This window comes from Eretmochelys imbricata, chromosome 3, assembly GCF_965152235.1.
Source record: "Eretmochelys imbricata isolate rEreImb1 chromosome 3, rEreImb1.hap1, whole genome shotgun sequence".
NCBI classification, from domain to species: Eukaryota; Metazoa; Chordata; order Testudines; family Cheloniidae; genus Eretmochelys; species Eretmochelys imbricata.
Genome location: NC_135574.1, coordinates 4,119,108 through 4,144,774, shown reverse-complemented (window position 1 = coordinate 4,144,774; position 25,667 = coordinate 4,119,108). Strand labels below are relative to the sequence as shown.

Genomic DNA, 25,667 nt, shown 5'->3' with positions numbered 1-25,667 from the left:
CTGTGGACCAATTCAGCACAGAGTCGGCCCAGAATGAGATGCGGGAGTGCCTGAGCCTGAGTTGTACTGTGGCTAAAGATTGGGGCCTTTATCTCTGAGTCCCAGATCCTATCCCTGCATCACATGCTCGGTAGCTCCAGAGGTAACCAGCCAAGGAGCTCCACCAGCTGGCTCTGTACTCCTTGGGCATGGATGCCCAAAGCCCAAGCAGTTTGGCGTTTTGTGCCTGCTTGTGTGTTGCCTTCAAAATATCGGGAATGTCAAGTCTGATCTCCCCTGGTTTTGCTAGCGGACTCCTGGGGGCTCTGAGGAAATGTGCATCGAGAGAGCTAATTTCAACAAAGAAGTCCTTTCTCCCAAGTGTTCTTTAGGTAGCAGAGTCTGACTGAAATCCTGTCCCGTCTCTGGTGATCACTTTCCAGGCTCTGGTGTCATGCAATGTCCTCGTTTCATTAGTTCTCCAAAGACCCTTCCAGGGCAGACATGCCGTGAATAGGGCTAAAAAGGGTTTAATGGAAAAAAATATTACACAGCTGGAAACAGAAGAAATGGTTTCCTGGAATATTAAGCCGGGCAACTAAAATCATAGGGTAGGTTTTATTCATGTGAATTCTGAACCCAGTGATCTATTTCCACTGTTCCAAATGCCTAAGTCCTTCCACTGCTGAGAGTCCTAATGAAGAGATCTCCAGGCAAATGAGAACTCTGTCAGCAAAGCCAAAGGGTTACAGTTCACACCTCTTCTTCAGAGGCAGAGTCTGCGCCCCCTATTACAAAACGTACAAGAAAGAGTGAGATTGGCTAGGCAGGGTTTTAAGCAGGCACTCTTCAATGCGTCCCCTTCCCTCCATCCCAGTACATACGTGCCAGGCGCTCTCCCTCTTCACTCTCCGATCAGCATGGCAGGGATGCACAGCTAGACTGCAGCTGCCAGGCGGCACACCCTCTCAAGGGTGTGCAGACAGAAAGTGGCAGCATGCACCAGGGCTGTCCATGCAGAACTCTCCTGCTTCATAGCTAAACAAAAGAGGACAGCCAAAGACGCTGTACACTACTGGGTGTGCTGCCGAACACAGAGATGCCCATGGAACAAGGGTCTGAATGTACCAGGGATTGGTGCCTTCCCTGTGTCTCAACAGTCCAAAAACATCTTAACATTCCAGTGAGCACAAAGGAACCCAAATGGCCAGAGGCTGAGCAGCAGGTGCAGTGGGGGAACCAGCACCCAAAGAGTTAATTAAAACAGACTCAGTGGAGCCTAGGAAACCGGGAACAGAAGCCCCTTCCTTCTTTGCAGCATGTCAGGTAATTCAAAGGGCTCATGTTTGCAGAGAGCCCACCTCAACCCCCCAGACAAAATCAGTGCCTAGAAATAAGCCCTGTGTGTTTTATCATACAGAAGCGATGGAAACATGCAGAGGGTTGTGCCAGGGTCCCTGGTGGGGCGGGAGAGGAAAACGCTGCAGAATAGAACAAAACCAAAACACTGGCAGCAAAATGAATGACAACAGACATTTGGAAAGGACCGGCTTGCACAGGCTTTGTGCACCCAGCGCAGAATCAAGGCGGGACAGGGGGGTGGTTATTACAGAGGCGAGGGTACAAAAGCAAATGCAAATGAGTCTTTGCAAAGCTAAAAGCTGCCTGTGTTTGGTGCAGAAAGTGCTCCCTCCCGCTTTCAGCCATTCCCTGGAGGAGCACAGTCTTGCTCAGTGCTCCCCCTCTCAGAGCGAGGGGATGCCAACTGGGCTGTCTGGAGGGACACAGAGAGAGCTAGCCCTACGGCAGGTGCATTGGTGGCGTGTGTTGGCAGCGGATTCATAGAATCATAGAATATCAGCGGGGGAAGGGACCTCAGGAGGTCATCTTGTCCAACCCCCTGCTCAAAGCAGGACCAATCCCCAATTTTTGCCCCAAATCCCTAAATGGGCCCCTCAAGGATTGAACTCACAACCCTGGGTTTAGCAGGCCAATGCTCAAACCACTGAGCTATCCCTCCCCCCCAATGGACCCTGCTTTGCTGCCATTCAGTGATGCTCAGGCTCAGAAGGGACCATTGTGATCATCTTGTCTGACCTCCTGTATATCCCAAGCCAGAGAACTTCCCTGAAATCATTCTTGTTTGAACTAGAGCCCTGACAGCCAGCGATACTCAGAAAGCCTGTGGCTTTGACTAGCACTCTTCAAGCCTTTTGCATCTTTATCTGAGGAGCTCACAAGCACCAGCCAATCAAGCCTCCCAACAGGTATGTACGTTACCCCCATTTCACAGATAGGGAAACTGAGGGACAGAGCACGTGGTATTACCCAAGATTACACAGTGAGTCAGTGGCAGAGCCAGGTTTAGCACCTGGTTTCCTGACTTCTAGTCTCATGCTAAAGCCACAAGACCAGCCTTCTACAGGTCCCTCACTGTGGTCTATAAGCTACAGAGCCTAATCCTGGCCAGACATGCAGAGTAAAGAGCTAACAGGTGTACAGCTCCAAGCACAACAAGTGCATTTGATTATTTTCAGCTTGAAGCAGGGAAGCCTGAGTCCCAAACAACCCACGGTCCCTGCCTCTTTGTACCTGCAGGCCAAAGCTGAGCAATTGCAGGTTTTTTAGTACTGATGAATTCACTAACGCTTGCACCCATCTACTTCACCATCAGCTACGCACCAGGCCTCCCGTGACCTCCGTGAGATGGGCCAGCAGCAGCAGTAGAGGGAGGGAACAGGCAGGGGGCATGACTCGTACAAAGGGTGTCAGAGGCAGGGTTAGGAATCAGAAGCCCCAGATTCCCAGTCCAGTATTCAGCCCCATTCTGCACCACTCACCCCATTCTGGTTCTCGGCCTCCATCGATGAAGAGACAAACGCATGGAAAACCTGCTGTTCTGAGGGTGCAGGCCCCAATCCTGCACTCCGATCGGGCTCTTGCGCCTCCATAGAGCCAGTGGGTCCAAGGGGCTGCCCGTGGGGAGCTGATTACAGGAGCAGGGCCTGATACGAGACCAGAGGCTCACTTATGTGCACGGGCCATGCAGCCCTTGGGACAGACCATTGAGGCGGCAGAGAACAGTGCTTTGCAGTGAGAGCTTTTCCTGGCTTAGGAACAAGCGATGCGGCCAAGCCTCACATCAGCGCCTGCCGTTCCTGATATCCCAGGCTCGCCTTGCACCCAAGCACAGTGCTCGTTTCCACGTTCGTGTACCCCCCTACCCTGCACACACAGACACACAAAGACACTGATAATTAACAGCCACCTATTGCCTGGCACCAATCCAAAGCTGCATCAGTCCCAGGCAGCCTCCTTCCCTTCAGCTTTCAGGACCTGCTAACCAGCAGCTTTACAGCAGCGACAGACAAAGACTCCACGAGAACAAACTCCACGGAACCTTCCTCGCCTAGAGGGGCAGAGACAGCCGGGGACCCAGTGGGTGGATTTCACCTGGCCAGGGAGCAAGCACCACTTGGAGCTCTCACACTAGGGGTACGTCTACACAGCAACAAAAACCCCGTGCCTGGCCCGTGCTGCAGGGCTGGTCCGTTACTGTGTAGACGTCCAGGCTCGGGTTGGAGCTGTGAAGGTCCCAGAGCTTGGGCTCCAGCCTGAGCTCTGATGTCTACACAGCAGGGAAACAGCCCCGCAGCAGCCCCAGGCGGCTGGCACAGGCCAGCTGCGGGTTTTTCTTTGATGTGCAGATGTACCCCAGCAGGTCCCAGCTCTCCAGTGCACATCGGGAGGGGTGGCAGGGGACCGGTTATAAAACCATGCCCCACAGATGGGAAGTGGGGTTTTGGCAGGTTGAGGCAGAGGAACACTCTGATCCATTAGCTATTACTCCTGTGAGTGCTACTCAAGCTCACGAGACAATCCACGTGTGTAAAGTTTACTCCTAGGAGTATGGGCAGCAGGACTGAATCCTGTGGCTCCTACCCTATGTGGAGGAACCTATAGAAGATTCTGAAGGCCCCCCACCCCCCTCCCCAAACTAAGCTCCATACCCACTGGTTAACCCTGGGCGTTTAACCCTTTAGGGACTTGCCAGTTGGCTGGTTTGGGGAGGTGAGATGTGGTGCCCGGGCGTGGAGGGTTTTATCTGTAGGGAGGTGGGACTGGGCCTGGACTCTTGGAAGGAAACAATTTAAATGCCACCTGCCTCCCCCGGTTTGAAACCAGCGATGCTACCAAATGGGCAGGGTTAATACCACCGCATGCTATGGACGCTGACTGCCCTGGATAGCTCGGGCAGGGGGATGGGGCATTGGCCATGGCTTCATTGGCTCTTTTAATTCACCTTTCTGGGGTCCCGGCCTGGAAGCTGTTGCACCTCAAATGTGGGGTGGCCAGACATGCCGACATGCTGTTCCAGTCAGTGTAACCCTGGCTTCATTTGTAAGTGAAGCAGTTTGGGCAGGTCACTTGCTGGTGTAATTTTGAATGTGAAGACTGGGCCAGTCTACTCTCATGCTTCATGGCACTGCTGATTGCTGGGAGCATGGAACAGGAAGGAATAATCCCACCCTACCATTGCCCTCTCCCCACCCCCATTTACAGCATTGCACAATTAGAGCTCCCATCGGGTTGCTAGGCTCCTCCTGGCACAGGAATAGAACAGCACTTCCCTGAACAGCCTAGATAACCGGCGTGGCAGCTGAATGAGGATGTAACACACCAGGAAAGGGCCAGGTTACACAGTTACTCAGGTCAGGCAGACATCCCTTTGGATGACTTATGTTTATTGTTAGTGGAGGACAAACGTGCCTCTTTAAACAGGCAGGGCTGCAGAAGTGTGTGAGTTATTTTGAAATAACACACTGCAATGCTTAGTTCTCATTTGGTGTCTTTCAGCCTTAGAGCACAGCGCCCTTTGCCAAGGAGAGTCATCACCCCCATTTTACAGACGGAGAAACTGAGGCACAGAGAAGGGAGGCAATTACAGCTCACTTGAATGAGGCAAGGGTGGTTCCCAATTGCTGGGCCAGCATGGAAGGAAGCACAGAGACAGCTGGGGCAGGAGGATACAGACCGGGCACCAAGGCTGGCACACAGGTGATCGCCAGGCTTGGGGTTGGGGGAGAGATGGGGAACACAAAAGGAGAGCAGATCAGAGATGGAAGTAGGAGACGAATGGCCCTGAGAGGAAGGACAAGAGGTGAGACTTGGAAGCGACTCAAAGGGAGGGTCGGGGGCATGCTCGGAGCTCTGGGGGAGCAGGACCATTCAGGCAGCGTTTTGGAGGCAAGCACGGTTGGTTTCAAAAGGACCCAAGCAGAAGAGACTGCAGCCGTTGTGGTGGCAGAGGATTGGCGTGTGGACAAGTGCTTTATCCATCCAGGCATGTGCAGGACAAGAGAAGATCTGCGCTCGGAGGAGAAGGAAATGGGAGGACGCAGAAGTTACAAGACTGGGTGAAGGGAGGGGAGCAGGTTTGGGAGGAAAGATCCATTTGACCCTGTTGAGCTGGAGGGGACAGTGAGCCATCCAGGATGAGGCTTACTGGGACCAGGAGTGACGGGAGAGTGAAGTGCAGGAGGTGGGTCTGGGGGGCACATGTATCTGAGACTTCACAGGATGGAGGGGATGGCTGAACCCAAGGATGGGGTCACCCAAGGACAGGGGGTAGTGAGAAAAGAGAGAGATCATGGGAGTTCTTTGAGATGTAATAGTGACACGCTCAGAACTGACGGCGGCTGCCTCCTAGACAGAGCATGTGGCTGGTGGGCAAACACTTTGCAGGGGTCAAAAAACAGGAGCTAGCAGAAGAGTTGATGAAAATCCCCTGCTGAGGGACGGCCCTTCTGGAGACACACCAACTGATGGAGTCACGCCTGTCCCGTCACGGTCTCTATCCCCGTTGCTGTGGGGCGTGCCAGAACCCAGAGCAAGCCTCACCAACGCAGCGAGCGCCCAGTCTAGCCAGTGCCGGCGATGTCAGTTACTGTATCTGCTGGAGACTTCAGCGGGCCAACACTGTTAATGTTCATACACTGCAGACGGCACGTTCGCAGGTTTGCAGTCAAGGGCTGCAGGGGCCTGCTGCCATTTCGGATTCAGAGCCACTGCGAAGGGCACTGGCTGCTACGCTTTAGTGCCCTTCTCCTTCCCAAGAGCTTTACAAACAAAAGCAACGACCCTTGCTGTATTAGCGTTGGTAGCACTTGGATATCAAGACATAACAACAGTGACACCAACACTGCCTGAGTAGGGTCACTTCACCCACCAGTGAAATGCACCCACCTCTGGGGCAGAGCAAGGCAGCTGTTTGACAAGAAATCAGAACAGGAAGTGCAAAATACTATCTCCAATAGGCCCAGGGCAGAGAGCGGCTGGGAAGAGGCAGGATGGGGTAGGGGCTTGGGGGAAGGGAGTAGGGCCTGGGGTGGAGTGGGGGATTGAGCACCCCCCAGGCCCAGAACCTGAAACTCACCAGGAACAAAGGTGAAACTGACCTGCCAGGTGCAATACAGAATCACAGCAGTGAGGAAAGCACATTCCATTTTGAAATGGATTTGTGCTTTCACAATCCCGGGAGCTTCTAGTCAGGGTGTTTGCTTTTTAAATCTCCGTGGACGAGATTCTCAAAGAAACGGTGGCGTGGTGACCCTGAGTCCAGCGCCTCAGCTCCCTGCACAATGCATGGGGACAGTGAGCTGCCCCAGAAGGGGATTGGCACTGAGGCGGCTCCTCCCCTAACCTAGCCAATGGGCAGTGCCAAGACGAGGGGGGGGTGCCTCCCTCCGCTTGGGATTCTCAGCTGAAACCCCTCTCTTGGAGTTAGGAACCTACACCGGCTTGACAAGAGACGGGGGTGGGGGGAGGAGCACCACCCTCACGTAGTCAGAGCACTCGCCTGGACGTGGGTGACCCCTGGTTCAAATCCCACCTCCCCCTGAGGGGGAGAAGGGATTTCAACAGGGATTTGCCACTTCTCAGGGGAGTACTCTCACCGTGGGGCTAATGGGAAAATCTGGGGTGGGGCTCCCACAGGCGAAGTCTACGCCTGAAACTTAGGTTGACCAAGTGACGTTGTCCAGGGATGTGAAAAATTCACACCCGAGAGACGCAATTAAGCCAAACTAAGCCCTGGTGTAGACAGCGCGAGGTCGACGGAAGAATTCTTCTGCTGACCGAGCTCGTGCAGGTGGATTCACTGCAGCAACGGAAAAACCCCTTCTGTTGCTGTAGCAACCATGCTGCCGCTATGCCACTGTAGTGTAGACGTAGCCTCACCCTCTCCTGGTGAAGCTGTTCCACTGTGGATAAATAATGAAAGACCCAGAGAGAGAGAGAGAGCCACACCACCAGCATGCATTAGAATGGCTCTGTAGCCTAGTGGTTAGAGCACTCACCTAGGAGTGGGGAGACCCAGGATCCAGCCCCCTGCTCTAATGACTTTTAATCATTCCCCTTCAGCTTCAATAGGAGAGACTGAGAAAGCCCCACATCAGAACACTCCAGAGCCCTGGGGGTAGGGCATTCACCAGAGAGGTGGCAGATCCTTCTTCAAATCCCCTCTCCTCCTCAGCTGGAGTACACTGACCACTGGGCTAAATGTTATGAGGGAGGTCTGCCTCCCTCTCCCCCCGGCCATATTAGACAAGCTTGCCTACAGGGCCTCCATCTGGTGGGCCAGCTCGGAGCACGCTTACTGGATTGGGCCTTGCAGGCGGGTTAGGCAGCGGAAGGCCTGTCTTCTGGCCCCCTCTCCCAGGGACGGCTCTGGCCCTGGGGCCTGGAATCACTGTCGGCAGTCCTGCGTGTGCTGACTGAGCTTTCACTGCACACACTTGGGTGCTCAGTCGATTGAGGTGCCTGCAGGGTTCAGCAGCTGCTGAGCAGGGGTTCTGTGAATCCCAACAGTGGGGCCTGATTCTGGGATCTGTCCCTTGGTGAAGCTTGCCCTGTGATTTTTAATCTGGGCGTGTCCTTTTCACATTAAAAAAACAAACAAAACAAACCTTCCCGTCCCACCCCCCCATTAGCCCTCTTTTTTGAATCCAGCCTGTCTTGTGCCCTTTCTATGGGGGGAGGGGCTGTTTTATTTTGGATGGGGGTGGGGAGCTAGAGGGAAACCCCATAGGTACTTGGGGCTGGACTGACCCAGTCCACACACAGGATTTGTTTCAGGAACCAAAGCATTATTTAAATTATCCCGCAGGAGTTAGGAGCGGGGAAAGGGCCGCTACTAAGCACACCTTCTGGGGGCTGCTTTTGCTACTCACAGATCAAGAGGGTGGGGGTACTTGTCCTTCTCCTTGACCGGCAGCACAAAGTAGGGAACCACAGACTCTGTCCCGGTCTTGTCGCGGTAATGCTCGCGGTGCCTCTGGGAAAGCTGCGGGACAAACAAACTACTCAGAACCCAGGCTTCCGGCACAGGGCAGAGCTGCATTAGCTGGCAAGGCAACCGAAGAGTTAAAATACCAAATAGGAAATGCAATGGGAAAAGATAACAGGCCTTGTGCTGCATCCCTCTTTCCCTGCTGCGAAGGGACACTGCCTAGCAGGGCCCAGGGTCCAAAGCCTTATTCACTAGCTGGGATAGCTTCTTTAGGGCAGGGTCCTCTCTTCCTAGAGACGTGCAAAGCACAACCTGCTCTCCGCTGCTATAGAACTAACAACAACCATGTTTCTAAAACTCCCCTCCCTCAGGTGCTTTCTGGGCAGCACATACAGGTAAGTGACTATCGTGATCAATAGCATCTGGGCTTGGCTTGGGAATTCATCGATGCAAGCTGTAATTATTCCTGAGGCACCGTGATGGAGGCGTGGCTCTGGGCCTTCACTATGGCTGAGAAGTGGAGAGACAACACTGTGTTTTGGGCGCAAATCATACAATGTGCAGCTTGGCTGAGTCTGATTAGAGAGATGCTGCTCTCTTTAGCTAGGGGGAACATCCCCCAAGTGCAATCAGACACATGCCCAGGCCCATGCATGGTCCCACAGCCACACCCACACACCTGTCCTCCTCTCATGCTATTTATTACTGGGAAAACATGCTTTCTTCGCCCAGGGACTCTGGGCTCCACCTCTCTGCTCCACTTCCCCCTCCTGTCCCAGAGCAAAGATTCAGGGAGAGGGACACAGTTTCGCTGTGCTGAGCAGTGGGGCTATACTCCGGCTGTGTCCTATGCTGTGAGCTACGCCAGCTGGGTGACCCTTGCATTCCTTCCCCCTTTAGCTGCCACGTCCTCTCTCAGACAACTCAGCAAAGCTCGATGACTCCTCAAACAGCTCCCAAGGCAATCCCGCCCGCAACCGCACACGCAGAGATGTCTGCGCTGTAACCATGGGAGGGGAGCCCTGCTCTTCGGCAACCACCACTGCTCTCCATGCTGACTCCTCCCTCCGCATGCCAGTCACGCGCATGCAAACCGGTGGAGACGGGACAACCGGAGCCTCCCCTACAATAATGCCAACTGGGTTTTCTGGTGACTGTCTGCCTAGGTTCTTATGTTCAAGAAGCTGCCTTCAGAACCAGTATTAGGGCAGTGAAAAAGACCATCTCAGTGTGGCGGGTAGGTGTCAAAGGCCGAGGGCGCTGGTTTTTGGTTGTGACTGATTATATATTTGTGTTGATTGCATTTTGGCTCAGTCCAGGGCATTTCCAAGGCACCCCTCACTGGGGCACGTGGGTGCTGGCCTGACTGCTTTGCGCTGGCTACTGTGTAGCGCTCAGGAGCTGTGTCGGATCAAGCCCGCCGTGCTGTTGTGTGCAGGCCATGCCGCCGCAAGAAACACCTTCTCACCTTGTAAAACTCCTTCAGCTCTTCAGAGCGGTTGAAATCCAGGTTGAAGCGGGAATAGGAAGGGGCGTGCAGCCACCTGTCCCAGCCCCGCGCCCTGCACCCCAGCACTAAGCCAGGGTCAGGCGAGAAGAGGGTGGGGAACTGGCCGCCTTTGCTGTATGGGCAGTGGCTGGTCTCCATGGCAGCATTGCGGAAATCCTGGAAGTATTTCAGAGTGGTGTTCCCGTAGGTGTCGCCGAAGGAAAACACCGTGTTGGGGACATGCCCGCGGTACCTGCAGAGGAAAGACAGAGCCAGTGAGGGACCGGGAAAGGCCAGGGGCACCCCCTGGGGACAGGGCCCTTGTCTCTCCTTCTAAACACTTCTAAATGCACTGCTTGCAAAAGTGAGGGGCTGATGGCTCTGGTTTAAATACATCAGAGAGGGACCATGCAGCTCTCCCCCACATACACCCTGTGGCCCGCATGTCAATGTCCCACCTTGCTCCAAGCTGATTGAGCCACATTGGGAGGGAGGAGGCAGGGGCTCCTCCCAGGTCCTGGGGGCCATCAGTTTACACCCAAAAGCCTTTTCTTTCCCTGATCTTCACATGCATAGCTGAAGATATTATCAGCCATTAAACTGGCCAGCTGCTGGAACTGCCTATTGGTGAGATGCATGGGATTGGAAGCCAGGAGCTCTGTAGCACTGGTCTCAGCTGGGCCTCAGACTTGCTGTCTAAGCCTTGCCCCACCCCCTTGGGTGGGTCCAACTGGAGACTCCTAGGGCCTGCTTTCCGGAAGTTTTGACGTCAACGGCCAGTACTGGTGCTCAGCATCTCTGAAACTCAGGCCCCGGTTGGATGCCTGGAATTAATGGGCACTTGCAATGTTGAACCTTGACCTCCAGTATCTCAACTTCCGCATCTGCAAAATGGGGCTATGACCAGCTAGTGCTGAGGAGGGGGTTGGGAGGGTTACAGAGTCTTTGCACAGTCCTCTGAAGAGATGAAGCATTGATGAAAGGCTCTTGTCAATTTAAATATCATCTTGGCCAGATTATAAACCCCAGGATTGTTGTACATTCATGATGGCAACAGAATCATGGGCTGTCCCATAGCTAAACACCTCACAGATGCTTCCGTACTGGGCTCTGCACTTCTGCAAATATGCAGCTTATAAAATAGACTTTGGCAAGCTGTGATGTGGGCTATGAAAGGCATCTAGCAATAGTGAGACGAGAACAGACCAGAGGGTGACTGCAGAGACATCTTTATCACGGCTTCGGTCTTTTCATTAGCACATTTCATGTGTGATGTTCCATAGGAGGATAAATTGCTATCGAATTGATACTGGCCCTCCCGACTCCAGACATGTGCAGTCCTTCTTCTTCCTCATTAACTGCTCTTCCTTCACATCGACAAGAGCTACCCCCCTACAACAAGCAAAGGGATCAAACGGACTCCCCGTCAACAACGCCAGGTTCACAATGCAGGGGGCTGCGTTCACCCTTTCTGAGAACCGTTGCAGGTCAGACGATTTCAGTGACGTGGGGGAGGAGGGACTCTGAATTTCCTATGGGGCAAAGCTTTAATTTTATTAACAGTTTTCACACCTCCCAGGTACTGTTCGCGCGAGGATCCCAAAGCACTTGATTAAGCCTCACCACAAATAGGGAAGTGAAACCAAGGCACAGAGCGTGACTTGGCCAAGACCACTCAGCAGGTGAGTGGCAGAGCAAGGAATGGAGGTACAATCCATGGGGAGGGGCTCTCTCAGTGGAAATCTCCATGAGGAATGCCTTGCAGAGTTTTCCCAACAGCATGTCATTGGAGAGGGGCTGGGTTTGACCCCCACCCTGTGAAAGGATATGGACCCCTCACTTGAAACTGGGTGGCAGTCCCAGGATCCATGTGGCTCCCAGAGATCCAGAAGAGGCCGAGGCCATCCCGCTATCCTTGCTCCAGCCCCTGGTGGCCTCATTCCCCAGATTCATCACAGCGCCCCCCAGGCACCACCCGAGTGGGGCTAGATGAACAAGGTAAAATAGGGTGTATGCAGGGTCCATGCACATAACACACCTACCCCACACCATGTAGGGAAAAGGGATGTGGTAATTAGCCCATCGCCCAATAGGACATGGTTCTTCATGCCAGGTGGAACAAGGGGGTGTGAACATCTGGCTGACGAACACCAGCTAAGGGAGGCAATTAAGCAACAGCTGCACAGTGCATAATACACCGAATCCACTCCTGGTTGGTGGATCTGTCCCTCCACCGTCAAAGCCCAGTGAGCGATGTTCTGCCTAGGCCGCTGCCTCTGGCAAGGAGAGACGAAGTGGGACCAGGCCCTTAGGGTTGGGACTAAGGGGAGCGGGGCGCCCAGGCTGTCCCAGCCCTGGAAAGCACTGGCTATTTCCATAGAACAAGGCTTGCTGGTTCACCCTGAAACTGCTTCCCACCCGCTGGGACTCCAAGGAGCAGCTGTCTAGGTCGTCAGAACTCCTCACCAAGTGACTCCCATCAAGGCACCTACCTCGACCCGCACAAGCTGGAGCCGGCCCTGCTACGACATGCAGTTGCCAGACACTGGAGGGGGTGACATACCCCAGCTTAGGCATTAGCGTGAGCTGCAGCAGCCAAAGGGATGCCAGTTGCCCACATCCCCAAGTGCCCATCCTCTGACATCAGCTGCAACTGTGAGAAGATTTTTCTCCTTTGGATTTTTTCCCTCCCCTCCACTAAAATAAAGAATTCTCCAAGCTGAGCTTTTACCCGGGCTGGGCTATTGATGGAGAGCTAACTGCTTGGCCACTGCCCCTAAGCCCCCAGGTTCAAAAGAGATCCTAGCCTCACTCCCACTTCACTTGAATAAAAGAACAACTTAGCCACTTTGGTGGCACATGAACTGAGTTTTACAAAAGGTTTAGAGAAGGGGAGGAAAAACCATCGTAGATGAGAGTATCAAAGAACCGCCCCAGCAGTTAGGGGCACGATATGTGCTGCAGAGCACCCCCATTTCCTGTAAGTTAGAAGCCCCAGGATAACTGGGGGCCAGTTTAAGTGCCTGGCTGCCCTAGCTGAGTTACAGAACCCAGGTGACTTCTCTCAAAGGGACACTCTGATGTACTGCGATTGCTGCTAATGACCCAACAGCAGAGATGGTAGCAATCGTTCCTCTGTGACAGCCGGAGAGAGCTGCTTTTGATGGTAACCTGCAAACACACGCGCAGTTGACCTGATAGCATGCTGCCTAGGTACTGGGGTGACGGTCATGCTCTGAACAGCAGATACACAGATCTGACGCAGTCCACACAGACACGCATCTGCTGCTGTCTCTCAGACCTCTTTTCCCAGATGCCACGATCACAAACGCAACGCACCGAGCTCACACACCTCGTCATCTCCCCCCAGCAAGCCATCCCCATCCTCCTTCTCCATCACACACAGTCAGCCAGTGATTCTGCTGCTCTCTACGCTCGCACTTCAGGGTGCAATTACACTGAGATCAGTGGGTGACCGCAGCACAGGCTGGCGTCTCCCCACTCACTTGAATCTCGCGAGCACGGCTAAAAACAGCCACCTAGATGCGGTGACAGGGGCTTTAGCGTGGGCAGTCCAAGCACCCTGGGGACCCTGGCGAGTTCTTGCCTCGCTAGCCTAAGCTGAAGCCCATTCTGTCAGGAATCAGCGCCTGCAGCGGAGCCAATCTCCAGGTTACCTAACGAGTTCAGCCGGCCTGTACCAGGCTGCCTGGTTGGCTGGACGCATCAGCAGCCTGGCTTTTCAGCCCAGCAGCAGCAGCAGGTGAGTGGCTGCTCAAAGCACTCACTCTGGGCTGTGATGGCACCTGTTTGGCCCCAGCCCTGCTCCTGCCTTGTCTCACTCCAGGTAACCCGGCCCTGACCCTCGGCTCTGACTCCTGACTTCAGCTCTCACCCTTAGCTCTGGTTCTGACTCTTAGCGCTGATGCCTGCTCTAACCACTAGGCCTGATGCCTGCTCTAACCACTGGGCACAACCACTCACAGCCTGGTATTGTCACTGGTATGTTTAGCTGTGCTAGCTAACACAGGTGTGCAGGCCCGTGCTGAAATCATGCCTCTGACTGCAGTGTAGGCATAACCTTTGTGTCGTCCCTCACATCCTAGCTGGCTGCTCAATCCTGCTGCTTCTTCCTTTGTAACGTCTCCAAAATCCTTCCCTTCCTTCGAGCAGAACCCTGGCCCATGCTTTGACAGTTCCCGACACCCACTTCCATTCCTGCCACTGCGACACCCAATGTCCTCTCCTGCTGCTCCCACGGCACCACGCCCTTTCCAAAGTCCTCACAGTTGGCTCTGCAATTGCCAACAACCTGACTTCACTTCTTGGGCTCAACCCTGTTCCTGTCGCATCTCTTGGCTGCCTGGCAGTAAGCAGTACGGCAGCAGTTTCATATCCTCCGCTGTGTGATCGTACCTACGCTGCTCTGGCAGAGGGACAGAACCGATGATCACCTAGCTCGACATGCACATCACGCTTCATCACCATGGTAAATATGTAATGCCAGATCCTCAGCTGGTGTAAACTGACATAGCTCCATTGACTTCAGGATCTGGCTCATAAAAACGATTAGGTGGAATTCCTGGTAACTCTGGCAACATTTGTAGCTGAAAATTTTACTAATAATAAGAGCTTAAAGAGTAGCTATGAAGCTGTAATGTATCCCCTCTTCTACCCCCTCCCCCACCAAAAAAAGCCATTTATGCCTTCAGTAAGTCTGCACAGAATTTATACAAGTTGACATTATTCTCACTCTGGCTCACTGTAATGATTGCATGGAACCAGCTTTACCGCAACGCTAATACCCTTGGGCTTTCTGATTTCAGAGGGGGAAATGTACATTATAGCAAAAGCAAAGAGGGCAAACTTGTGATGGATTCACAGACAGTGTGTTTGATCCCTGGTTTAGATTCTGCAAGAGGCTGGATTGAACAGAGCACTTGCTTTTCTTTTTGACTGTGTTAATTCACTGGGGAAGCGGAGTGAATTTGGCTGCAAGATAAAGATTTTCTGTATATTGCCTCTAAAGAGCATTTCCGCTGGTGAAAAATAACCCAGTTGTGAGGTTGTAACAATAGGATCTTGCCAAATAAGATGCTGCTTAGAAATCTAAAGATATATGTTTTATAAACAGCTGAAACATCTCAGAGGTGAAGAGAGAAATCTATCCAGAAACTACTGTTATGGTGAACAACAACAACAAAACATAAATGCAAAGGAACCCAAAGGGTCTAGAGAGGAAACCAACTAAATTCAATGGGAGGTGGGTTCCTAAATCCCATTGGTTCCTGTGAAAATCTCAGCCTGACAGTCTCTGTTGTGAGGGACTGATGGGGAGAGAATCAAGTGTATAATTCACAGTACGTGGGATCCAGATGCGGAGTGAGAACAAGATCGATTCTGCTTTAAGATAAACATTTATGACTCAACATATCTAGATTGCCCTGGGATATTTTTTTTCCCCGTGTCTCAGTGGTGGAATCCTGAGAGATGCTAGCCTGAGACACGTCTCTTGAAGACAGTCCTCAGTGTTGCCAAGTTCTCCTCGCTCTCAGCCAATCCTCATTACACAGACGTACCATAACTGGCAGTTATTGTATGCCTCATATAAAATCATCGTGTGCTGCTTATTTGATGGATAGAATGCTCCAAATTACCTCTCTGGGATCTGGAGAGATGAAGCAAAGAAACAGTACCTGTTCCAGCTAGCTCCGTTCTGTCAGTGCTGGGGGGAGGGAGAAAACCCAAAACCTACAACTGTTTTTTTTTTTAATTTCTTTCTTTTCCTATCAATCCAAATTTCTTATGCACAAAACGGCCTGGATTGGCATGGAAAATCCCGAGCACCTGCTGGGTTATCAGACAGTAAGTGCGTTCAGTGCTGGGAGCTTTCTCGTGCTCATATTTTGAATGAGAAGCAACATCAAGGTCTTGCTCATTCATGGTCATTAAAGGCCCCAGGACACTTTTCATGAGAGCAGGAGTATTAATCTCAGGGTCCTTGGTAAAAAAGCTGTTTCCAAGAACGGGCCAGATTCTGATCATCTGATTCAAGTTGAGTATGGGACTAATCAGCACGAGCAAAGTATGAGAGCCTGGTCCATCGCTTCCTCTGTACTATGGACACTGTATTCCACTGCCTTTTACAGCGTGGAGAACGGTAAATAACAGTGATGCAGCCAGATTTGGGTGCAACAGATGGGGCTTCCGTGGGGCTTCTTCCTGCCTCCTACCCCAAAATGTGGCTAGAGCGACTGTGATGGCATATGCAAACCCCACATTGGCTAAGAAAGAGTTAATGAGCTGCCCTGCCCCACTACACCTGTGGCAGGTGCTGGGCTGGAAGGGAGAGAGCACAGCTCAGCTGAGTGGGAATGAGGGCCGATCTGGAGCTCGCACTTCCTAGGAGAGAGGCCAGGTTGGGATCAGGAGCTGCACACGAGACTGCTGCCTGCCAGAGCCTCTATGAGTGTAGGCAGGCCTGAGCTGGGGCTACTGTTCATTTAACACCAGTGACTTCCTGAGGCTGACGGTCGCACATCCCTCTCTCTATGCCTGAGCTGCCCCATCTGTCAAGGGGTGCTCATGACACTTGCTCACATTTGCAAAGCACTTTGAAACCAATGATTGATTGACTTCTGTTATGGTAATGCCTCGAGGCCAAACTGAAATTAATCCATGGATGAAATGTGTTCTATAAATGCAAAATGTTATTAATTGTTAACTATATCTCTAACCTACATGTGCAACGTGGTTAAACTATGGTTGCCAAGTCAACCACACCTGCAGTTATTACCCGACTTTGATATGATTCAAATCTCCACCTTAATATTTCTGCATCTTGACTTTCCTTGGGATTGTTTAAGAACTATTTTTGTGAAACCCACTAGCAAGGTGTGTACCTCATTTCCTACTCCCATGCTGACTGGGTCACTTAGAGGATAACAGCCTACTATGGTTAGCTCAAGTCATAGAGATCTGGGTTGTGGAGCTAAAGAGCCAACCACTGCTGACGACTCAAGTGGGAATCAGTGGGATTCCATGTGACTGAACTGCTGTTTGTTTGTTTGTTTAAAATTAGGAACCTACATCTTAAACTATGTTAATATAACGTTAAGGTTGCAAAGTCAAGCACCTAGAAGTTAGGTTGCCTATGCAACCCTTGTGCATGTGCAGTATGATACAATCTTTAATTGCATGATCACATAGTATTCCTTCCACAGGACTCCTACTTGAGTGCATTGGATGGACCTGCTCTGAGAATAATCAGGGTTGTGCAGTGAAGAAGGCTGTTGTCTGTAGAACCCCTGCCTCATTTATTGTTGCAGAAGTTGAAAAATGTCTAGTGACTGAGGCCAGGTATTGCAGGAAGAGAAAATCTGGCCTCATGGTTAAGGAAGTTGAATGCCAACCTGGAGTCTATCCTTGCCTGTTCATACGTGATGGTGGGCAAGTCACTTAACCCACACTTTTCACAGTTGGGCATTACTTGTGTGTTTCTGCTTGTCTGGGTGGGTGTGCAACTTGAGTCACTTGGGATCTGATCTGCAGAAGTCCCGAGCACTCACAGCTGCAGCCTGTGTTGATTTGGAGTCACGCTTTGAACGTAAAAATACCCTACGTACTAAGATTGTTTAGTGTAAGTAATTAGTACATAACCCGTCCCACCTGCGCATGCAGCTGTGATGCTCAGAGAAGAGCTCTTTGTGGCTCAAAAGTTTCTCTCTCTCCCCAACAGAAGCTGGTCCAATAAAAGCTACTACCTCACCCACCTTGTTGCTCTGACATCCTGGGGCCGACACAGCTATAACTACACTGCGTACATGAGGGAATCAGTACTTTTGTAGTCAGTGAAGACTTTGGATGATGCATGTTAAATAAGCCCTGGCACCATGCATTGAATGTACAGCATAAAAGGAAATGCGGAAGAGCTACCCAGTCACTGAATAAGGCAGGGTCCTGTGGGAAGACAGAGTATGCCATCATGTAATTAAACGCATGCAATGCATATGCACGGGAGAATGAATACACATTGCACGGGCAGCCTTTATTCTGGCATTTCCTAGCTTTTGAGTGCCTGACCCTGCAAACTTCATGTTCTTAACATGGTTTGGGATGTAAACAGGAAAACAGAAATTGATATTCAGAGAGAAAAGTGATTAGATCATCTAATCCCTCTCATCTGGATTTACATGGCCCAAGCATCGGGGCTTTCACCACTTCCCCTGGGAAACGATTCTACAACCTAATAGAACTGAATTTCCCTTCTTCAAATCCCCCCCCCCCATTCCTCTTCTGTCACCCTGAACCATCCCTCTCCCTCGTTAGTGTTTTACAGTCTTCAGATACCTGCAGACCATCACGTCCCTCTTTAGCTGTCATGTAGCTAAGCTAACCATACGTAGCTCTTTGATCTTTTCTCACAGGCAGCTCTTTCCGACTCAGCCTGCTACTTACTATGCCTTTCCCATCCCAGCAATAATAGCTCTGGGACCGGAGAGAATCTACTGGCTGAGTGCAACTGAAAGAGGTCTGAGGGAGAGAGGAAATACACCAGAACCCTTATTTCCTTTTACAAGATTAGGCCTAATTATGATCACAAGTTCCCCATTATTATAGTGGGACAAAATCAGGATAAAGCCCTACGTGGTTGTGGAACTGCTTCAAGGTACATCGTTTCAGAGTAGCAGCCATGTTAGTCTGTATTCGCAAAAAGAAAAGGAGTACTTGTGGCACCTTAGAGACTGACAAATTTATTTGAGCATAAGCTTTCATGAGCATCCGATGAAGTGAGCTGTAGCTTACGAAAGCTTATGCTCAAATAAATTTGTTAGCCTCTAAGGTGCCACAAGTACTCCTTTTCTCTTTTCAAGGTACATCGTCATTCAGGGGTTGATAGACAAAAGAAGGAAACTACTTTGAACTCCAGTCTGCTACAGTCCATGAACTGCCATTCCCAAATGTGGCTGGATGTACCAGGTACCTCCTTGTGCTCTGTTAATTCAGAGGTTCCTAAGGAAAACTGGTTCTAAGGTATGGACATAGTGCAGCAGTGACTAAATGGTTGAATCTAGAGATGACAGCTGCCCTCCCTGCTTGTACATAAAACTTGGGAGGCACTACACAGTTACACAAAGGGCCATGGAAAAGCAATTTGTGCTCAGCAATGACCTAGTTAAAGCTAATTTTCCAAGCAGCGTAACTGATACATGGTTTGGTGTCTCACTATCCCATTGTCACTCTTCTGGACTCAGCACGTAGACATGCAGGGTAGAAACCAAAATGGGAATCGTGAGATATTAGAGGAATAGGGTTACTGCTTGCCCCAGCCCCTGTTTTCCCACCTCTGCGGTGTTAATGGAGTGGCATCCACATGCCATGGTAATTCTCTGCTAGTGCCCAATTGAGTCTACCTGGCCAGACTGCACTGGTACATCATAATCCGACTAGCCAATCCTAGGCACTAGGACAGCAAAATATGAATGGGGGGAAAGGAAGGGACTCAAGGCAGGAAAAGGCCCAACTACTCTGCCTGCCTATTTCAGAGAGACAGAGCGAGAGAACATGGGACATCATGAGAGGGCAAGCAGAGAGTGGGTGCTGGATCGGCCAGAGATGGAACAGCTCCCACGTGCCAGAAGTCACCAGAGAAGGGACCTAAAATACTTTGGTTGTAAGCACTTCGGAGCAAGAATGGAGACAAACGACCTGTCTGGAAAGCACCTAGAGCACAGCTGTTGCTATACAAACAAATAAGGGAAGCCAGGTTTTTGCTGCAGCTGAGAAAGCAATCAGCCCATTTGACTCTGGCTGTGCAAAAAAGGGCCCATGGAAAACCCATCCAACATAAAGCACAGGGACTTTGCTTTTCCAGAGTCCTGATCACAGACGGAACAGCAGACTGCATCATTTATGGCTCCCTCTGAAAACCAAGGAGCAAAATGATTTGACAAATGAGGAGAAGAATGAGGGGGGATTTGATAGCTGTTTCAACTACCTGAAAGGGGGTTCCAAAGAGGATGGATCTAGACTGTTCTCAGTGGTAGCAGATGACAGAACGAGGAGTAATGGTCTCAAGTTGCAGTGGGGGAGGTTTAGGTTGGATATTAGGAAAAACTTTTTCACTAGGAGGGTGGTGAAGCACTGGAACGCGTTACCTAAGGAGGTGGTGGAATCTCCTTCCTTAGAGGTTTTTAAGGTCCAGCTTGACAAAGCCCTGGCTGGGATGATTTAGTTGGGGATTGGTCCTGCTTTGAGCAGGGGGTTGGACTATTTGACCTCCTGAGGTCCCTTCCAACCCTGATCTTCTATGACCCAGCTGTAAGGCTCCTCTTGGAAGCAGTGTGCTCTATGCAAGGAGTACTGCAGACAGCACACATGTAGCTAACCCGCAGCTAATACTGTAACTAATGTGGAGTACTGAGCTGTCAGTGTGGAGGAGTATAATATTTGTAGTCTAAAAACAGAGGGCTGGATGACGAAGAGAACTGGTAATGGGATCGAGATCCTACCACCCCCTAGAAATGCATTCTGAGGGGTAGACTGAAAACAGTTCCCAGCTGAGGGCTCTTTGGTGGGCTGCAGTCCAGCTCCTGGACACCTTGTCCCCTTCAGAAAAACCCACCACCACAACTGGCATTTGCTGGCACAGTCTCCAGAGAAACCAGTGACTGTGGGTATGTCTACACAGCGTGAAAAACCTGCAGCTGGCCCATGCCAGCTGATTCGGGCTCAGGGGCTGTTTCATTGCCATGTAGACTTCCGGTCTCATACTGGAAGTTCTCCCTCCGACAGAGTGCTGTCTACACAGGGGGTTAGGTTGGTATAACTTCGTCGCTTGGGGGGTGGATTTTTCACCCCCCTGAATGATGTAGTTATACCGATACAGGTCTGTAGGTAGACCAGACCTGAGGTTCTATGGCACTGCTGCAAGAGAAATAATAAAAGGGAAGAGAAAGAAGTGGGGTTCTTCTAAACGTGCTACATAGTGCATGTGATCACTGCACTCACACGGACTCTCTCTATCTGCAGGGCCCATGCCTGAAAACTCTGACGCAGCCCACGGTGACACTGATGAGACTACACATGTGAATAGGAACTGCTCAGGTCAGTAATGTTTCACAGGATCAGGCCCTTGCTTTGACAGCTACACTGCTGGCTCCATACCACAGTCTAGCTGACAATGTAAAAATGCTGCAATAATCTAACTTTCTTTCTTATTACAATAACTATCACATTCAGATGAGATGTTAAACCAAAGTCCTGAGTCCCTGTGCTCATCAAAGATCTTCTTAAGCATAGGTTGTTAATCCCAGTGTTAAGGACAAATTCCAAACCTTCTCCCTACTCTTCAAGGTTCAGTGGGGCTTTGCATACTTCATTTCCTGTCTTAAACTGCCATGCAGCATTGCTGTGAAGTGTTAAACAGCTGCCCTGTTTTACTCCACATACCTTTTCTGTGCTCAACGCAATGATTTCTAATCACTTGTAAATCAGCTCTTAAAGCATTTTTGGGTCCTTATGTATTAAAAATAGAGAGAGATGCTCATGAATTATCAAATCAATATTTCACTTTACGGTGACAACGAGATACAGGGCTAAAATTGCCAGTGACATCAGTGAACTTTCCCCAATGTAGCTACAACCCCGAGACCAAGCAAACACTGTCATTTTAGCCAAAGCTGCAGCACAGCTGGCTCAGAGGCTTTTGGCTCTGGTTCACAAAACATCCCCTGTGCTACAGATAGTAGGCAGTCTGGTTCTGTGTCTCCAGGACATGGCAAGGCCAGTCCAGCTGGGCTGGAGCTCTCCAGAACAGGGGAATCACGCACTCAGCCCTAGTTGTTTTGAGATGGATTCCAGGTGCCTCCTGCTCACAGGCAGCTCATTCTAGTTCGTTCTCACCAGGTCCCTCAGCATCATACCAGACATCTGTCTACGTTACATCCAGACCTGCCAGTGCCATAGGTTTCCCAGTAGACTTCAGGTTTTCCATCCCCTTCTACAAGGAAGACCTGTCAGTCTACAGGGAACTCACTTCTGATTGGCTGCCTTCCCCATTTCCCTGCCTCCGGGGAGGCAGGCAGCCAACTGGAGTTGCTCAATGTGCTGAGCAGCTATTGTCCTTCTCCAATGCGTGGGGCAGCTCCCCTGCCCCCAAAGACGCAGTTTCTGCCCTCTGACTTCCAGTGCTGCCCCCCTGCTAGGACTGGGAAGCGAATAAACCACCTACCGTGCGAACCATGTGCACGTGTATCCCCAGCTTCACCTTGCATTGAGAGGGGGCAGAGCAGCTGGCTAAGCCAAGCAAAGCAACAGGGCAAGAAGTGGCAGCCGCAGAATCTGAAGAGGCATGCTTGGGAGCACAAGTGGGGTTGGGGGGGCGGATGAATTCATGGGGGGCTCTGCTTGGAGGGGAGCAGGTGATTAGTTCATGGAGGGGCCTTTGTGTATCTTTTTCTAGACTGGTGTAGCTGCACCAATGCCATTCTTAGTATAGCCAGAAAAGCCACTATTTTCACTGGTGGAGTTTACCCTGTGTTAATCCCCACTGGACAAAATCACAGCTTTGCCTGTCTACATAAAGAGTGGAATTGGACAGCCACACTGAGAGCAATACTGGGGGCGAATCCTCAGCTTGGAGAATAGACGACTAAGAAGGGATATGGTAGAGGTCTATAAAATCATGACTGGTGTGGAGAAAGTGAATAAGGAAATGTTATTTGCTCCTTCTCATAACACAAGAACTGGGGCCACCCAATGAAATTAATAGGCAGCAAGTTTCAAACAAGCATAAGGAAGTACTTCTTCACACAACACCCAGTCAACCTGTGGAACTCCTTGTCAGAGGATGTTGTGAAGGCCAAAAGTATAACTGGCTTCAAAAAATAATTTAGGTAAGTTCCTGGAGGATGGGTCCATCAATGGCTAGTAGCCAAGATGGTCAGGGATGCAGCCCCCTACTCTGAATGTATTGAAGCATCTGACTGCCAGATTCTGGGACTGGACGACAGGGGATCGATCACTCAATAAACTGCCCTGTTCTGTTCATTCCCTCTGAAACATCTGGCATCAGCCACTGTCGGAATACAGGACACTGAGCTAGATGGACCATCGGGCTTCCCAGTATGGCTGTTCTGTCCTAGACAGAGCCTGCTTAAATTTATGGAAATTTGCAGACTTATGCACACTGAAAATCTCTTTGTTTTGCCTGGAGATGTTGGCAGGTTTGACTATTCCTCCAACAGCACCAGAAGGAGAGAGCAGCTCTCAGAGGTGCCTGGCTGCCTTGGCCCTGACTCTCATGGTAAATGCTAGAGTGAGCAGAGCTCCATCGATCTGAGAGCTGGGAGAGAGGGATTTCTTGGGGGGGAGGGGGGATCAGCCTCTGCAATTTGTTTCCATTATTGATCCAACAGAGTCCAGAGCGGGAGGAGACCTGAATAGGCTAAGTTTCCAGCATAACCCAGGAGAATCTGTTTGCCCTACCCAGGTTTCAATACTGCAAGCCCAAAGTAATTGATTAGAGCACATTACAAGGGTTCCCTTTCCTGGACACACCTTTGGTGGGCAGAGGGGTATCTGCACCCCTTGAGTCGCTATTGGTTTGAATCCCCTCCCTTTACGCCCCCTTCCTCCACCCCATAAATTGCACCCGCCCCTCTCCACACCCCCGTAAACTGCAGCCTCCATGCACAACCCTATCTTATGATCTCCATGTGTACAGCCCTGATCTCCCCCTCTATGCGTGATTCAAACCCTCTCCATTCTCCCCTTCCTATGTGGGTATTGGGTCCCCCGTGCGGAGAATGCATAGACCGAGGGGGATTTTCCACACTCTGGGGCAGATAGTGGGTCTTTTCCACAGAGATAAGTGTAGGGGAGTTGGGAAGAAATTATGTGGGATTCCTATGCCTCAATGTTTAGGGGATGATAGATGTGGGATGCCTCTCGGGAAGGTGGAGTGGAGGTAATAGGGGAATGGGGGGAACATAGGGAGCAATGGATGGGGATATCTACTCCTGGAAAAGGGGGATATATGGAATGATAGAAGTAGCATGCGGCAGGTTAGAGATAGGAGGTACCCTCAAAAGTGGGGTCCTGGGCTTAATGGGAGGACATAGGGGACTGTGCAGGGGGTTCTCCTGGGGTTAATATGAGGATTATTGCTGCCCCCAGAAGTTAATAGGGATGTAGGGGGCTATGAGGGTTAGTGGGGTGTGTGTGCAGGGAGCTATGGGAGGTGCAGGGAGCTATGGGATTTCCAGGGGTGAATGCGGGGTGCAGCAGGTGATGGGGGGTCCCTGTGGGTTGATGAGGAGGTGCAGGGGATTGATGGAGGTGCAGGGGGCTGTGCAGTCTCTGTGAGTTAGTGGGGGATACAGGGGTATGGGGTTCCCTGGGGGAGTTAGTGGGGGTAGAGGGGGTTATGGGAGGTCCCAGGGGTTGATGGGGTGCAGGGGGATATGGGGAGTCCCGGGTGTTGACGGGTGCAGGAGTCCCTATGGGTTGATGGGGAGTGCGGGGGGTTATGGGGGCCCTGTGAGTTGATGGGAGCACGGGGGGCTATGGGGGTTGGTGGGGGTGCTGGGGGGTTATGAGGAGTGCAAGGGGTTGCAGGGGGCAATAGGGTGGGCCCAGGGGTTGATGAGGGGTGCAGTGAGTGACGGGGGTACACGGGGCAATGGGGAGGTTGATCGGGGGCTCAGGGATAGATGCAGGTTGGTGGGGCTATGGGGTCCAGAGGGGCTATGGGGAGGTTGGTGGGGGTGCAGGGGGCTGATGGGGGGTCCCAGGAGTTGATGGAGGTGCAGGGGGCTATTGGGGGTCCCTTCAGGTTGATGGGGCTGCAGGGATATATGGGGGCACAAGGGGTTATGGGGAGAGCAGGGGAAGTTGGCGGGGGGAAGGGGGTTATGGGGTGCAGGGGAGGTGGGTGGGGTGCAGGGGAGGTATGGGGGGGTCTCTGTGGGTGCAGGGGTTATGGGGAGTGCAGGGGAGATTGATGGGGTGCAGGGGGTTGCTGGGGGGGGGTCCCAGGGATCGATGGGGCTCAGGGGGGCGGCCGGGGGTCAGACGAGGGGCAGGGGGGCGGCCGGGGGGCCCCGTTACCCGGGCACGAGGGCCGGCGGCAGGTAGGCGGCGCGGTGCTGGCTCGGGGCGGGGCGGGCGCTGCGGGAGGCCATGGCGGGCGCGGCCCGGGCCCTCGCTCGCTCCGGGGCAGCCGCCGAGTGAGGCCGCGGCGGGGCCGGGCGGGGCCGGGTCACAAACCCCGTCACCGGGCAACGGGCGGGGCCGCGGGCGGGGCGCCCCCTGCCCCTCCTCCCCTGCCCCCGGCGCCATGAGCCCCCCCGTCCCCCCCCAGCCCTCGGCCCCCCCCCGCCCCCAGAGCCAGGAGACCCCCCCCCGTCCCCCCCAAGCCTCGCCCCCCCCAGCCCCCAGAGCCGTGAGAACCCCCTGTCCCGCCCAAGCCCTCGGCCCTCCCCGCCCCCAGAGCCAGGAGACCCCCCCCGTCCCCCCAAGCCTCGGCCCCCCCCAGCCCCCAGAGCCAGGAGACCCCCCCCGTCTCCCCCAAGCCTCGCCCCCCCCAGCCCCCAGAGCCGTGAGAACCCCCTGTCCCGCCCAAGCCCTCGGCCCCCCCAGCCCCCAGAGCCAGGAGACCCCCCCATCCCCCAAGCCTCGGCCCCCCCCCCAGAGCCAGGAGACCCCCCCCGGTCTCCCCAGCCCTCTGCCCCCCCCCCGCCCCCAGAGCCAGGAGACCCCCCCCGTCCCCCAAGCCCTCGGACCCCCTGCCCCTCCTTGCCCCCAGAGCCATGAGACCCCCCCGTCCCTCTCCAGCCCACGGCCCCCAGAGCCATGAGACCCCCCTCCCCCCCAGCCCTCAGCCCCCCTCGCCCCCAGAGCCAGGAG

The 25,667-nt window shown here is 52.5% G+C and overlaps 1 protein-coding gene across 1 annotated transcript; it reads right to left on the bottom strand.

Annotated features, from left to right (window-relative positions):
- Nucleotides 1-452: 452 nt before the first annotated feature.
- On the bottom strand, nt 453-24,943 carry CIMIP2C (ciliary microtubule inner protein 2C). The gene is made up of 4 exons (XM_077811486.1): nt 24,870-24,943; nt 9,738-10,011; nt 8,211-8,323; nt 453-498 (listed from the first exon to the last, which is right to left on the bottom strand). The coding sequence occupies exons 1-4, from the start codon at nt 24,941-24,943 to the stop codon at nt 453-455; spliced, it is 507 nt and encodes a 168-aa protein (XP_077667612.1).
- Between the last annotated feature and the right edge of the window lie 724 nt (nt 24,944-25,667).

Excerpts from the sequence above, each read along its gene's own strand:
- CIMIP2C (XM_077811486.1), bottom strand. The coding sequence starts at position 24,943 with ATGGCCTCCCGCAGCGCCCGCCCCGCCCCGAGCCAGCACCGCGCCGCC. Across the intron at positions 10,012-24,869 it reads CCGCCGGCCCTCGTGCCCGG|GTACCGCGGGCATGTCCCCA; the intron begins GTAACGGGGCCC and ends TTTCCTCTGCAG. Across the intron at positions 8,324-9,737 it reads AGCTGAAGGAGTTTTACAAG|CTTTCCCAGAGGCACCGCGA; the intron begins GTGAGAAGGTGT and ends TTTGTCCCGCAG.